Source organism: Ambystoma mexicanum, chromosome 6p (assembly GCF_040938575.1).
Source record: "Ambystoma mexicanum isolate Mex_15411 chromosome 6p, UKY_AmexF1_1, whole genome shotgun sequence".
In the NCBI taxonomy this organism is placed as follows: domain Eukaryota; kingdom Metazoa; phylum Chordata; class Amphibia; order Caudata; family Ambystomatidae; genus Ambystoma; species Ambystoma mexicanum.
Window position 1 is genome coordinate 222729559 of NC_090935.1, and position 15166 is coordinate 222744724.

The following is a 15166-nucleotide window of genomic DNA, read 5'->3' on the forward strand; positions in this document are numbered from 1 at the left end:
TGTTTAGTTATCTCTGCATCTGAAGTTGTTGGCGTTCCAGTCAAAATTGCATAAAATTGGTGAGAGGAATAGTTCAATCCTGAGAATAACTAATACAGGAGGGACAGGTAAATAATCAACTCTCCATATTTATATTAATTCCAAGCCAAGATGTTGATAGCAGTAATATGGGGTATATTATGGTGCATGTGGGCTCCTTTGCACACCCGACCGTATATATATATATTTATATATATACGTATATATATGAAATACCATTTCAACAACCAGGTATTGGAACTAGTCAATAGAAATGCAGATACAAGTGAAACATTTAGAATTTAGGAAGTGTTTGTGTTTGAGTGATGATGTATTGTGATAAATCATATTTCTTTTGGGTAGCTAATATGTTTCCTGCACACGTGACACATTTTGTATCCTCTAACTGAATTTCAATCAATAATAATTTTTGACCAATCTAATATTTGTTTCCCTTCTGTTTTCCTTCCTCCCCTCTCTCTCCTCGGTGTTCCTATGTGTAGCATACATGTGATAACAATATGAAGAATGTTAAGACAACAATTATGTCATAAGGACAGTGTTTCAGACAGTAATTTCAGATACAAGAATTGTTTAATTGAAGTGTGTTCTCTGATTCGGACCCAGAGAGTCGAAACATGTGTTGGCAAGCAACTGGCAAGCAATTAGTTCATACTTATAGTGTTAGCCTATATTTTAGTTAGCCAATCTGCTCATCAATGTGTTTGATTGCCAACATATGAGTTAATGTGTTAGCACATATATTGATCACACTCTTTGTTGTTCTGGCATCCATGCCAATAAATACCACTGTTTTCAGGCATATCAGTGTCAGCGAGCAATCATTTTCAGAAGCCTACAAGTGTTGAACCTATTAACTTTGAAGTGTTGAGCATGTAGCAGGGGAATTACTGGATCATATATTGCATAGACTCAATAGATAGTCTCGCCAGATAGGGAGAGGTGGGACGAGACCAGAACATCTGTACAAGAGACGCTATTACATTTCTAGAGAAGATTTTTAAAAAGGAAGGTTATCCCACTATCTTCATGACAGATCATGATGTTCTCAAGAAATTGAAAATGATCTTATATTTAATTAATAGAACAATGCACAAGCTCACTGTACCACCCAGAAACAAATGGGGTTGTAGAGCAGTCCAATAGACTGATAAAAAAAGCATACAGGGTGCCAAAATGATAGGTGAAAACTGGATAAAAGCAGTATAAAAAACAGTGGTTGTGTATGCATGCAACCACTGGAGTATCACCATTTGAACCACTGAGGGACAGGAAACCTACTACTAAGTTATGTCCTGGCTGGTTATAAAAAGCTAGTAAAAAAACATTAAGCTTGAAGAGATAAGAGAAAAGAATACAATATGAAGTTGTTTGATATGCGCAAGGTGACCATCAGTCAGCAGTACAGGGCAAGTGACTGTGTGCATATTAAATTATCTTGGAGCTGGAAAGGTCAGAACAGAAAGTGGTCAATTGCATGCAAAGTTATCGAGGTGCTCTACTGTGCTGTTAGGACAGCAGATGAGATAGTATGAAATAAGAACAGGTTATGAACATGGAACAATAGCAATAGTAATGAAACACATGAGGCACATAGAAAAAGCACAGAGACAAAGGAAGTTCAAGGGTTGATGGAAAAAGAAACAAGAGACTGTGGAACCAAAGAGAGCCAGAGAAGAATCAGGGTCAAACTGGCATAGTTACATGAATATGTAGCATAATGAGTCAACAGCAGTGGTGCCACCATAATATTCTATATGTACTACTATTATGCCAAGTTCAACACGATATGTGGTAGTTCTTTCAGATGTTGCAATTCACAATATTCTATATGTTGGACTATAATACCAAATTATACTTTAGCTCTCTCATATGTTAACAGGTTATGTGGTAGCTCTTTCAGATGTTGCAATATGCAATATTCTATATGTTGTACTGTGTTATGCAATAGCTCTTTCAGATGTTGCATTCCACAATATTCTATATGCTGTACTATAATACAAAGTTATACTTTATGTGATGAATCCAATGGTATCAAACACTCCTTTCCCGGTGGTGATCTCTTCCCATGTGACCAGGGGATGACTGCCACTACCAGAACCTGATCATGGGGACGCTTATATGAGGGAGGATCATATGGGGAGGCGACCCTTGGGGGGGTGTTGTGACATCAGATGAGACATGGTATCCCCCTTTCTCATTAGAGAATACCCCTGCCATTCCCCATGCCCTAATGGCATATTGCCCTCCCCTCACCGACCCAAGAAAGGAGCTGAAAACACCTTCGCAGATACAGCACAAAAGACATCAAGGACTAACTTGTCCTTCAGGATCACTAAGAACACTGCACCAAATTTCACATCGAAGTTAACAGAAACAGATTTTTATTTCCCTGAGTGTGAAAATACGGTAACGAGGTAGATGAGTCACGGAATGAGGATTAATGGAGGCCAGGAGCGTAGGCTGCACTCTAGTTGCTACAGAAACGTACCTGAAGTTGGGGAATTTAAACCAGCACAACAGCTGATGAAGGGACGCTGGCTTGTGAACGCAACCATTCTCGGTGGTGACCGAGAAACCGTGGGGATGGAGTGCTGACCATGGAGCGAAGCGGCTTTCCGACAAGGGAAAGGAAAACAAACTGCAGGCGAACGTATGCGGTGAGGATGCCAGAAGTAGACGAAGAGATTCTGGGCATTGGCCAGTACTACAAGGCAGCCTCCAGTGAACTGAAGCCCAGAGAGATGCGGAACAGAGAAGCGGGAGCCGCGAGAGGAGGTTAAGCTGGGAAGCAGAAGCGGTGAGAGAAGGCAGCGCGCCGAAAGGCCACCACCGGCCTGTAGCAGGAGAAACGGCCATACGCCAGTCCAGGGAAACATGGACACTGGGCGTATCGGCAAGCCTGACAAACCCAAATAAGTGCAAATAAAGCAAATAAGAAAGAACAAGCAAGTGACATTCTCTTAAAGAGTCATAACGGAATATACAGAAAAGCCTGTCAAGTTGTGAGTGTATGCAATACACCTATGAGAGAAACCCTGGCAAGCTAGTATACCAGATTCCAGGGATTCAAGGCAGGACAGTACAGATACAAGAGACTATCAAGTCTGCAAGTGTATGCAATGCTCACATGAGATAGCCCTGGCAGGGGAGTATACCAGGCAAATTAAAGTTGCAGGAATATACCTATGTGAGAAAGCTCTGGCAGGAGAGTGTACCAGGCAAACCCACGTCATAAGAATACATACAGATAAGAGAAGCCCTGGCAGGAGAGTATACCAGGCAAATACCAATTGCAAGTATCTTTAAGTGGAAAATCCCTGAAGTTACCATGCATGGTCAAGTTGAACAGTGTGTACGTTACAGTACCTGAGAAATCCCTGACCAGGATATAACAGGACTAGCAAAAAGGTTGTGAAAATACATCAAAAGGAAGTGAATTCCTGGCAGGTGAATACACCAGTTACACAAGTAAGATACAGACTAACAGTCAAGTTGTTTTCTGTGGTTGATCAAAAAAAACTTGTGGATATGACATTCTTGACATACAGGGAACAGTGAAGAGAATTCGAGGGGAAATGAATGACCTTCTGGAACAAGGAACTTTGGCCCATTTTGTGTTAGAGTTACACATTTACTTTTTGAATATTTCTGCACTACTAAAGTCCAAAGATATTTTCCCTGTTCACCTTAGAGTTATTTTCCTAGATGTGAGGGCCATAATAGTACTTTGGACACAGGACGATTTGCTTTAGACATCCTGACTTTGGACAGACCCTTAGTGTTGGGTTTAGGCAGACAAACACCTCTTAGAGTAGGGCAGAGAGGCATTTCTCAACTCACTTTTATTTTAATAAGTCTTCAACCAAAACCATGAATCCACTGTGTCTGTGTCTCATTTCTGGCTCTTCACATTTAGCGCTCTCGTATGTTAACAAGTTATGTGATAACTCTTTCCGATGTTGCGATTAGCAATATCCTATATGCTGCACTGTAATAACAAGTTATACTTTACCTCCCTCCTATGTAAACAAGTTATGAGGTAGTTCTTTCAGATGTTGCAATCCACAATATTCTATATGCTGTATTCTCACCCAGGGTACGGCCATTATCCCATCAGGTGGCTGGAACAGCACACCAGATTATACATTCTCTGCCTGCTGTTCCATCCACCGGAGAGCTTCCCTGGGTGATGCTATTTGTTTTTATGGGGAGGCAACAGGAAGCCTCTCCCTGTTGCCTGCCACCCTTCCCCCACCGACAAAACCAACCTAAACGCTTCGCCACCCCTTCCCCCCTCCCATCACCTGCTAGACCGGAGCTTTGAGCTCTGTGCCTGTGCCTGTGCCATTTTTTTCATTTTTCCCCCCAATTGGGAGATTGGCTGCACAAGCACTTGCCACCTGCTGGCCATACTTTATTTTGTTATTTATTCTATTATCCCATGTATTGCACTGTCCCCTTCCCCATCCCCCCTGCAATTCCCCTTCCCCCTTCCCATGCACTTGCACGATCTGAATGACACTTGGCCTAGTAGGATAGCTGTCTGTCTTCTCTCTGTTCCCCCTCCCTTGCCTCATCATGCCTTGAAACACTTGTTTATAGGCGCGTAATAAATGCCTTATCATATCATATCATATCATATCAAATGAGTACCAACACAGGTTAGGTGATATTATATGTATATTTGTTCTATATGAAGCGCTTAAGCGTAAGTGCTATATAATAACACATAATTATTGTTTGTCCTTGGACGCCTGCTTGCATCCACAGTTATTTGGTAATATGGGCCTATACGCACTGATATTAACAATACATATGGTGATCCATTCTTGTATGAAATGTATATCACTTTACAGTGATATCATAACCATATTTTTTGTAGTGTACTCCGAAACAATGTTATGTGATGCCACTTCCTGTTTTGTGGAACGATGAAAGGTCATGTTCGATCGCTTCCTGTGATGTCACTCTGGGATGGGGTCAAATGACATCACGTCCTGTGATGTCATCAGAGGTCAAGGGTTGTGTGATGTCACTTCCGCTACCCCAGGCATTTTGGTGAAATGACGTCCCTGGTTAAGTAGTAGTTCATTCAAGCGTTGCAATCAACAATATTCTATATGTTTTACTATAATACCAAGTTAAAATGTACCTCTCTCCTATGTTGACAAGTTATGAGGTCGCTCATTTATTTATTTATTTTTCCATTTGGAAAGCGCCTAAATCCGAGGGCAACAAGGCGCTGTTGCAAAAGCACTTCCACGCAGTGAGGAGACATGGATGTCATACATTTCAGATGTTGCAATCCACACTATTGTATATGCTGTATTATAATACCAATGTATACTTAGGCTCTCTCATATGTTAACACGTTACGTGTTCTTTCTTTCAGATGTTGCAATTCATGTCATAGCACACTGTACCCACCTTCAGCATTCTCTTCCAAAGAAGGGAGATGTGTGTAGCATTTGTGTAATGCTAGAATCAGAAGGGTTAGAGGTTCTGAAACAGGACAGTTGGGGGAAGGGAGCTGGAGAGGGAGACGAAGGAATGGGTGCTAATCCACTGGCAATAAGCTCAATGTACCTGCATGAATAAGTGCCAAGTGTAATCCTTTCAGTAGGCATAGTTTCAGACCTTGGTCTACCAGGAACCCAGACCTGTGCAGCAGTGTGCCACGCAGTCTAGCTTCCAAGTCCAAGCCTCACTTCTATGGAACTCCCTCCCTGTCTCCATACGCCTCATTGATAACTATTCTTCCTTTAAAAAAGCCATTAAGACTTATCTTTTCAAACTCAGCCCTGGCTCAGTGCTGCCCTGACGTCTAGGGGCATGCTGAGCGGTACACAGATTTAAATAAATAAATAAATAAAATGTATAAATAGCAGAGACTAAAATAGGCCAAAATGGCAAGACGTAGTGCCCACGGCATAGCGCGCATGCAACAGAACCCAAAGGAGGCGCGTGGGGCATTTACCTGGGGGTATATCTCCAGTCTTCTTGTTTTCTACAAAATACTCAATGTCCTTCTGAATACTGCACATTTCTAAGGATTTCCGAACTTCTTCATACATCTGCAAGCAATGGAGAGATACGACATGTAACATTGATATGTTGAATGAAGACACAGTTTGATCTGTTAGGCGACCCAAACCTTTCCAGCGCCCATCACACAGTGACTCTCACAGCTCACAAATAATCCGGGCCGGTGGCAGGCTGCTGGCCACTGGCACCAGAGCTGAATGCACAGGCTATCGCTGACAGATATCCAAGTAACGGCCAGAGTACCGCACCGGCAATGCCAACAATGTACCACAATGGCTGTGCCAATCTTACCTACATTATACGTATGCCTATGTTTTAGATGCAGTTCTGACCAGTAATAACATCAGGTCTTTGTACAGTGCTTCATACTGGCTGCACCTGTTTCCAGGCACTGTGATCATGGGTGTTATTGTGATGATGTGTACTTCAGATCGGTCTATTGTGATACTCCCCCAATTGTATCTTCGCCAGAGGGATTCCTTTGTGGTGACTGCACAATGACGTTACCCAGAACTTTGCGTGGTTGGGACTCGACTGTCTGTACCCTTTCCAACTCCCTCACATTCTTACTTCCCACGATATAAGACTCATGTCGACTAAGCCACTCACAAGTGGCAATGTGTCAGAACCTGGCATCGCCCTCACTAGCTTGTACTACATACTCCCAGCCAGCGCCGTCTTGGCAAAGGGCTTGCAATGCTCCCCTCTGGATGAAGATACCCCAAGTGCCCCCAGCAGAATGCCAGTCAGGTGTGCTCTGGGAACCAAAAGAGGCCCTGGAAATAGTTTTCAAAGTGGCCCCATATTACACATTTTCAGCGAGCCTAACCCTTTCCAATGGGAGAATTTGGAAATACCACACAAAAGGTGCCCAGGGTGCAGAGGCCTACCGGGAAATGTCCAGGGTTCCCGAAAGGTCAGTTCACCCTTGATGCCAGTACTGACCTGCATGCATCAGCAGAACCGCAGTGCTCCCTGGCATGTTCCCTCGGCCTCTATTAACCAAACTCAAAACACTTTGCTTGCAGATCTCAGAGTACCAGGCATAATTGCACGGTATACCACTCAATAAAATAATAACATTACAGCCCAGCTCAATGGCACACAAGTTATCCACTTCCATCGGCTCCATGATCCACTACAGAAGGATGAAGTACTGAGTCTGCCTGTCATGATCCACTACAGAAGGATGAAGTACTGAGTCTGCCTGTCATGATCCACTACAGAAGGATGAAATACTGAGCCTGCCCCTCCATGATCCACTACAGAAGGTTGAAATACTGAGTCTGCCCTGCCATGATCCACTACAGAAGGATGAAGTACTGAGACTGCCCCGCCATGATCCACTACAGAAGGATGAAGTACTGAGTCTGCCTCGACATGATCCCCTACAAAAGGATGGAGTACTGAGACTGCCCTGCCATGATTCACTACAGAAGGATGGAGTACTGAGACTGCCCTGCCATGATTCACTACAGAAGGATGGAGTCCTGAGTCTGCCTGTCATGATTCACTACAGAAGGACGCAGTACTGAGCCTGCCCCACCATGATCCACTACAGAAGGATGAAGTACTGAGTCTGCCTGTCATGATCCACTACAGAAGGATGAAGTACTGAGTCTGCCTGTCATGATCCACTACAGAAGGATGAAATACTGAGCCTGCCCCTCCATGATCCACTACAGAAGGTTGAAATACTGAGTCTGCCCTGCCATGATCCACTACAGAAGGATGAAGTACTGAGACTGCCCCGCCATGATCCACTACAGAAGGATGAAGTACTGAGTCTGCCTCGACATGATCCCCTACAAAAGGATGGAGTACTGAGACTGCCCTGCCATGATTCACTACAGAAGGATGGAGTACTGAGACTGCCCTGCCATGATTCACTACAGAAGGATGGAGTCCTGAGTCTGCCTGTCATGATTCACTACAGAAGGACGCAGTACTGAGCCTGCCCCACCATGATCCACTACAGAAGGATGAAGTACTGGGCCTGCCTCGCCCTGATCCACTACAGAAGGTTGAAGTACTGAGTCCACCCTGCCATGATCCACTACAGAAGGATGAAGTACTGAGTCTGCCCATCATGATTCACTACAGAAGGACGCAGTACTGAGCCTGCCCCACCATGATCCACTACAGAAGGATGAAGTACTGAGACTGCCCATCATGATTCACCACAGAAGGACGCAGTACTGAGCCTGCCCCGCCATGATCCACTACAGGAGGATGAAGTACTGAGTCTGCCTGTCATGATTCACCACAGAAGGACGCAATACTGAGCCTGCACCATGATCCACTGCAGAAGGTTGAAGTACTGAGTCTGCCTGCCATGATCACTACAGAAGGATGAAGTACTGATTCTGCCTGTCATGATTCACTACAGAAGGACGCAGTACTGAGCCTGCCCCGCCATGATCCACTCAGAAGGATGAAGCACTGAGTCTGCCACACCATGATTCCCTACAGAAGGATGAAGTACTGAGTCTGCCTGTCATGATTCACTACAGAAGGATGAAGTACTGAGCCTGCCCCACCATGATCCACTGCAGAAGGTTGAAGTACTGAGTCTGCCCCGCCATGATCCACTACAGAAGGATGAAGTACTGAGTCTGCCTGCCATGATCCACTACAGAAGGATGAAGTACTGAGACTGCCTGTCATGATTCACTACAGAACGATGAAGTACTGAGTCTGCCACGCCATGATCCACTACAGAAGAATGAAGTACTGAGTCTGCCCTGCCATGATCCACTACAGAAGGATGAAGTACTGAGTCTGCCTGTCATGATTCACTACAGAAGGATGAAGTACTGAGCCTGCCCCGTCATGTTCCACTACAGAAAGATGAAGTACTGAGCCTGCCCTGTCATGTTCCACTACAGAAGGATGGAGTACTGAGACTTCCCCACCATGATCCACTACAGAAGGATGAAGTACTGAGCCTGCCCTGCCATGATCCATTACAGAAGGATGGAGTAATGAGTCTGCCTGTCATGATCCACTACAGAAGGATGAAGTACTGAGACTGCCCCACCATGATCCACTACAGAAGGATGAAGTACTGCACCTGCCCAGCCATGATCCACTACAGAAGGATGGAGTACTGAGTCTGCCCTGCCATGATCCCCTACAGAAGGATGGAGTACTGAGCCTGCCTGTCATGATTCACTACAGAAGGATGAAGTACTGCACCTGCCCTGCCATGATCCACTACAGAAGGATGAAGTACTGAGTCCGCCCTGCCATGATCCACTACAGAAGGATGAAGTACTGAGCCTGCCTGTCATGATTCACTACAGAAGGATGAAGTACTGAGTCTGCCACACCATGATCCACTACAGAAGGATGAAGTACTGGGCCTGCCCTGCCATGATCCACTACAGAAGGTTGAAGTACTGAGTGTGCCCGCCATGATCCACTACAGGAGGATGAAGTACTGAGTCTGTCTGCCATGATTCACTACAGAAGGACGCAGTACTGAGCCTGCCCCGCCATGATCCACTACAGAAGTATGAAGTACTGAGTCTGCCCATTATGATTCACTACAGAAGGATGCAGTACTGAGTCTGCCCCACCATGATCCACTACAGAAGGATGAAGTACTGAGACTGGCCTGCCATGATCCACTACAGAAGGATGAAGTACTGAGTCTGCCCTGCCATGATCCCCTACAGAAGGATGGAGTACTGAGACTGCCCTGCCATGATCCACTACAGAAGGATGAAGTACTGAGTCCGCCCTGCCATGATCCCCTACAGAAGGATGAAGTACTGAGTCTGCCTGTCATGATTCACTACAGAAGGATGGAGTACTGAGTCTGCCCTGCCATGATCCCCTACAGAAGGATGGAGTACTGAGACTGCCCTGCCATGATCCACTACAGAAGGATGAAGTACTGAGTCTGCCCTGCCATGATCCCCTACAGAAGGATGAAGTACTGAGTCTGCCTGTCATGATTCACTACAGAAGGATGAAGTACTGAGCCTGCCCCGTCATGTTCCACTGCAGAAGGCTGAAGTGCTGAGTCTGCCCATCATGATTCACTACAGAAGGACGCAGTACTGAGCCTGCCCCGCCATGATCCACTACAGAAGGATGAAGTACTGAGACTGGCCTGCCATGATCCACTACAGAAGGATGAAGTACTGAGACTGGCCTGCCATGATCCACTACAGAAGGATGAAGTACTGGGACCGCCCTGCCATGATCCACTACAGAAGGATGAAGTACTGAGTCCGCCCTGCCATGATCCACTACAGAAGGATGAAGTACTGAGTCTGCCTGTCATGATTCACTACAGAAGGACGCAGTACTGAGCCTGCCCCGCCATGATCCACTACAGAAGGATGAAGTACTGAGTCTGCCCATTATTTATTTATTTATTTTTTATTTAGTTTATTACAAACTTTTTAACAAAATTTCAGTTTTTCATGACAAGCTTTTCCATGACAAACATTGCTTCATGACCTCCTCAGCTCGACTTTATTGAAATAATGTTGTCCAGAAAGTTCACTACAGAGCAAGTTAGATGCACTGAGCTCCCACTCAGAATGCTAGCCCACAAGTCCTCCATATTTCCTGTTCTCGGTGCATATTTGCCCATATGTAGTGAACGCCTCTTTCCAAGAGCTGAACATTCCATTAATAAGTGCTTTATGCTTTCTTCATTTACTTCACAATATCTGCATCTATTGTCCGATGTATCTTCCATATGTCGCATATATAGCATTTGTTTTGTTTTATAAGCATTTATGCGCAAATGAAAAAAACCATCTCGGTGATGTCTCGAAGGAAATTGCTGCAGATAATTCGGCATTTTGTCCAATTTATTCATTGACATTATGAGATTTAGAGCTGTCGGCAGGTTTTCATATTTGGACACATTTTGGATCCATAGCCGTTCTTTGAGGTTTTTTTCGCAATTTGTGGTAACATCAATAATGTGTGCATTGTAATATTTGCTTCATCCATTATTGCTTTCACCTTTTGGGACCATATCAAAAGCAGATCCAAATTGCAGCAATTGCGCTTTGAGGTGAATATTTTATATCCAGGTTCCGGGGCTGGCATGTTCATCTTCCGCAGTAATGAAAATGATTTCCATAAGACAATGGTATAGAGTCCATCTAAAGCTAGCTCATGTCTTATTATTATCATCGAGATATATGTTGGCAATCTCAAAACACGTTGCCAAAACATCCCTTCAAGCTGGGACCAGATCTACTGTCAATATTCCACCCAGCTTCTGCTCCAAATGTAATTGCAGGGACCACTTTCTGCAGATAGAACGTACGTATCGGGATCATGGAGAATTTGCCATAAAGTGACTGTATTCGTGCTCCTTGTAGGGCTAAGGTCCGCATTCGTTGGCATAGTTCCTGGACCCAGCTCCATTCTCGTATTGAGGTGTTGATCTTTATCCCTAGATAGCGGATTTCCTCCACCTTCTCAATCTCTTCGCCGTATATTCGCCACTTAAAGTTCTTATTTTTATTTTTTATTCCTTTAGTGGGACCAAACTTCATGATTTTAGTTTTTCCAACATTCATTAATAGATCATTATTGTCTATATAGTTTTGGAATTCATGGAGAAGTCGTTGTAACCCAATCTGTGTTTGATCGACCAGGACCAGGTCATCAGCATAGATTACACAATTTATCCCTGATCCGTTGACCTGCGGCGCAAAGCATTTTACCTTTGCTAGGGCAATCGATACATCAGCAATGAATAGTTTGAATAGCGTTTCTGCCAATGGGCATCCTTGTATTACCCGTTTGTCTGTAGCGATCGGGTCTGAGAGATCCTCTTGTTCATTTATCCTGATCCTGACCGTCGTTTTTGCATGTAGTGCTTTTATTGGGTTTAGCAGCGATTTTGGACAGTTCTGTTTTTCTAACTTCATCCAGAGTGTTTTGCGGTTTATTGTATCAAATGCTTGTTGCATATCAATAAACGCAAAAAACAGGTTTGATCTTTTCTTTATTGCCTCCAATTTCAAGATGTTTACAATTGCCAGGTTCAGCTCTGTCCCGACTCCCTTAGTAAAGCCAGTTTGTCTTATATCCACCATTTCTCCCCTTAGTGCCCATGATGATAGTTTTTTCTGAAGGAACGTGGCAAACACCTTGCCAATCGTGTCCAAAAGAGCAATCGGGCTATAGTTGGCAGGATCAGCCGGTTGCCCCTTTTGAAGATCGGCACAATGATTGCCTCTGACCATGATGGCAGAAGAGATCGTTGGTCTGGAATCACAGAGAACAGGATTTCCATAAATACGGACCACTCATGTTTGTTTTATTTTAGCATCATATTCGTGATACCGTTGGGTCTTGCAGCTCTCGAATTTTTTAGCTTACCAATAGCGTTTTCAATTGTTTCTTTAGACTCACAGACATCCCATGTTGTATTGTCACATGCCGGCTGTATCTTTTCTTGCAGTGTTTGCGTTGAAAATACTTTTTGGAAATGTCTGTGCCATTTTCCTTCAGCCACTCCATTTTCAAGTCTCTTCGAGTGGTTTTCGTGACCTCTATTCAAGATGGACCAGATCTCTCTTGTGTTGTTTGTTTTTATTAACCCCAACATTTCCTCTCTGCGTTCTTGATCTCGTTGAAATTTAAAGGCTTTTAGCCAGTTCCGATATTTCTGCTTTCTCAATTTGATTCTTCTTGTTTCTTCAGTTGTTCCGAACCGATTTTTTATTTCACATATATCCTTCTTAAGTTGTCTCTTTTCTTGGATAATTTTTTTTACTCCAGATATGATGATGAATTTGAATTTTTTCTCCACTGTGTGTGGTTTTTGCACATTTGCCTGGTAATAATATCGAATAGTTTGTTGGATGCCCAACTCTTTGTCAGCTGTTAGAAGGGCTGAAGCCAGTTTTGTAATTTGAGTCGCTTTTAGTCTGAGCCTGTTTCTTCCACTATTTACTTCCAAGACTTGGGTCATTTTTATGAACGTAGTTCGGCGTTTTAGAGGCCATGACATGATCAACAGGTCATGGTCACTGTTTTCGGTCGACACGATCTTCAGATTTTTAATTGTAGACCATAGATTTTGAGATGCCCAAATGTAATCCAAAGTCTTTTTCATGCCCATATTGTGCCAGGTGTAATTTGGCGGACTATTGCCACTCACGTTCCCATTTACCATTACTCAGTTACGTGCTTCTATTTCATTATTCCATCTTTGTCTTCTCGAGCTGTACGGTAGTTTGCTATTTGAGTGATCAAAGAGTAGCTCTTTATTTGTATCGAACCAAGTGATATTCATGTCACCGCAGATAATTATCGATAAATCATGATGACTTCTTTGATTTTTATCGATTATCGTCATGACCGAAGTGACAAAATTTGCAGTTGTTATTTTCAACGGATTCCAATATACATTGATTAAAAGCAAATATTGGAATTTATTATCATGTCCAATGGGCTGTTGTAAGAGGGTTGATTGTACATGACTATTTGGGTTGTTTTCTTCAATGACTTCCCATGTTGTCCCAATCTTCACCAATGTTAGTAAGCCGGAAAAGGGTATTCCTTGTGAGTTTTTTTCAGCTGGATTTATTAGAGTCAAATAGCCATCCTTTAAGGGAGGAGATCGCACCCATGTCTCCTGTAAACAAATGGCAAAGTTATTTGTCAGATCTACTGGGAAGTGATTATACAGATGGCTGAATCTGCGGGTATTCCACGATATCAGAGTCGAATCCCCTTCAATCTGAATTTAGAGGGCTCATTCTCATTCGGCTTGTATTTTCCGATTCCAATTTGCGAGTGCTGGGATGACTCAGCTGTCAGATGTTTTCTTAACTCATCTCGACGTTGTTCCAAGGATTTCCTGCTGGCAAAGTTGTCTCTGCTTTCCAAATCTTGAAAGCTTGTTGCTTGCTCATGTTCACCGATCTCAAAGCCCAGACATAATAGTTCATCTTTTGCACCCATCATGGTTTTCCGTACAGCCTGAGAATTTATGTGCAATAGAACCCGATCGACTCTAGCTTCAGACATATACTCCACTATTGCAATAACTTGGGACCTGATGGTCCTTGGGGCTGGCACCGACTGCAGCAGCCTCATGATGTTTCCTCTATTCAAGTTGACATCCAGGTCATCGGGGAGCACATTTTCAATTCTCACTTTGTGAGTTATTGCGCTCGGACCGCTTTTAGTAATCTCTGCTGACCCTGTTTTTTTCGATTGCTGTGCCACTGTATGTTTTGGATTCAGTTGTTTTAGGGATTCTCGCTTGGCCTGAATGCCAAGTGTCGGTCTCTTACTGGTCACCTTCATAAATTCAACAGCTCTTGACTCTCCGTTTTGTTTGGTCTCATTCCCGTTTTTCATTGTATGTGGCTTGATCAAGTGCTGAGTTTTAGCCGTACTTTGAATTTCACTCGTTCGTTGATCATCAAAATCGTTATTTAGCCCCTGATGCGACTCCATATTTTGAGCATCGTCATCAGTATAGGTGGATAAATTACACAGGTCTGACGAGTTCGTCTCTGAGTGAGTCGAATTTTTATCAGAGTCGAATCTCATTCTCTTCTTAGGGTTTTCAGTGCATGGCTTTGAGGCTCCACTTGCAGATATGGACGACTGCTCTCTGTGAGTGTCTTTCATTATTACATCATTTTTTGTTTTTCTTGAAAAAAAATGATGTTTTAGGAGGCGTCGTCAAATTTCTTATGAATTTTCTTGCATTACTTGACTGATTTGCCGATTTCGCAGTATGTTTCGTCTTCATTGTTTTTTTCCTGCAGCGACTTGCCTCCGCTTGCGGTTTTGACAAATTTCCTTCAAGGATATATTAGCCGCCAATCCACTGAAGATCCCATAGGATTCCTTAGTGGAGGCAGCAACCGCGGCCGAGCCTGATGCCTGTTCGCCTGAACTTCCCGCCTCATCCTCCTTGTTTCTTGAATCCAACCAAGCTTGATTACTTCTTTCACTTTCAGGTCCCATCTTCTTTGAGGCGCCCTGGTCTAAGCCGGTGGAATTGGGATCCTCCGGAGCATTTTTTCCCACCATGCTCGACACACTCTCTGACTGAGTATTTTTCGCCGCCATG

The 15166-nt window shown here is 43.7% G+C and overlaps 1 protein-coding gene across 1 annotated transcript in view; it reads right to left on the reverse strand.

The window, feature by feature from the left end:
* Nucleotides 1–15166, reverse strand: part of PSTPIP2 (proline-serine-threonine phosphatase interacting protein 2) — a 796554-nt gene that overhangs the window by 68693 nt on the left and 712695 nt on the right. The window contains exon 11 of the mRNA XM_069626899.1: nt 6020–6116. Coding sequence (XP_069483000.1) covers nt 6020–6116 — 97 coding nt within the window. The remainder of the gene's footprint in view (nt 1–6019; nt 6117–15166) is intronic.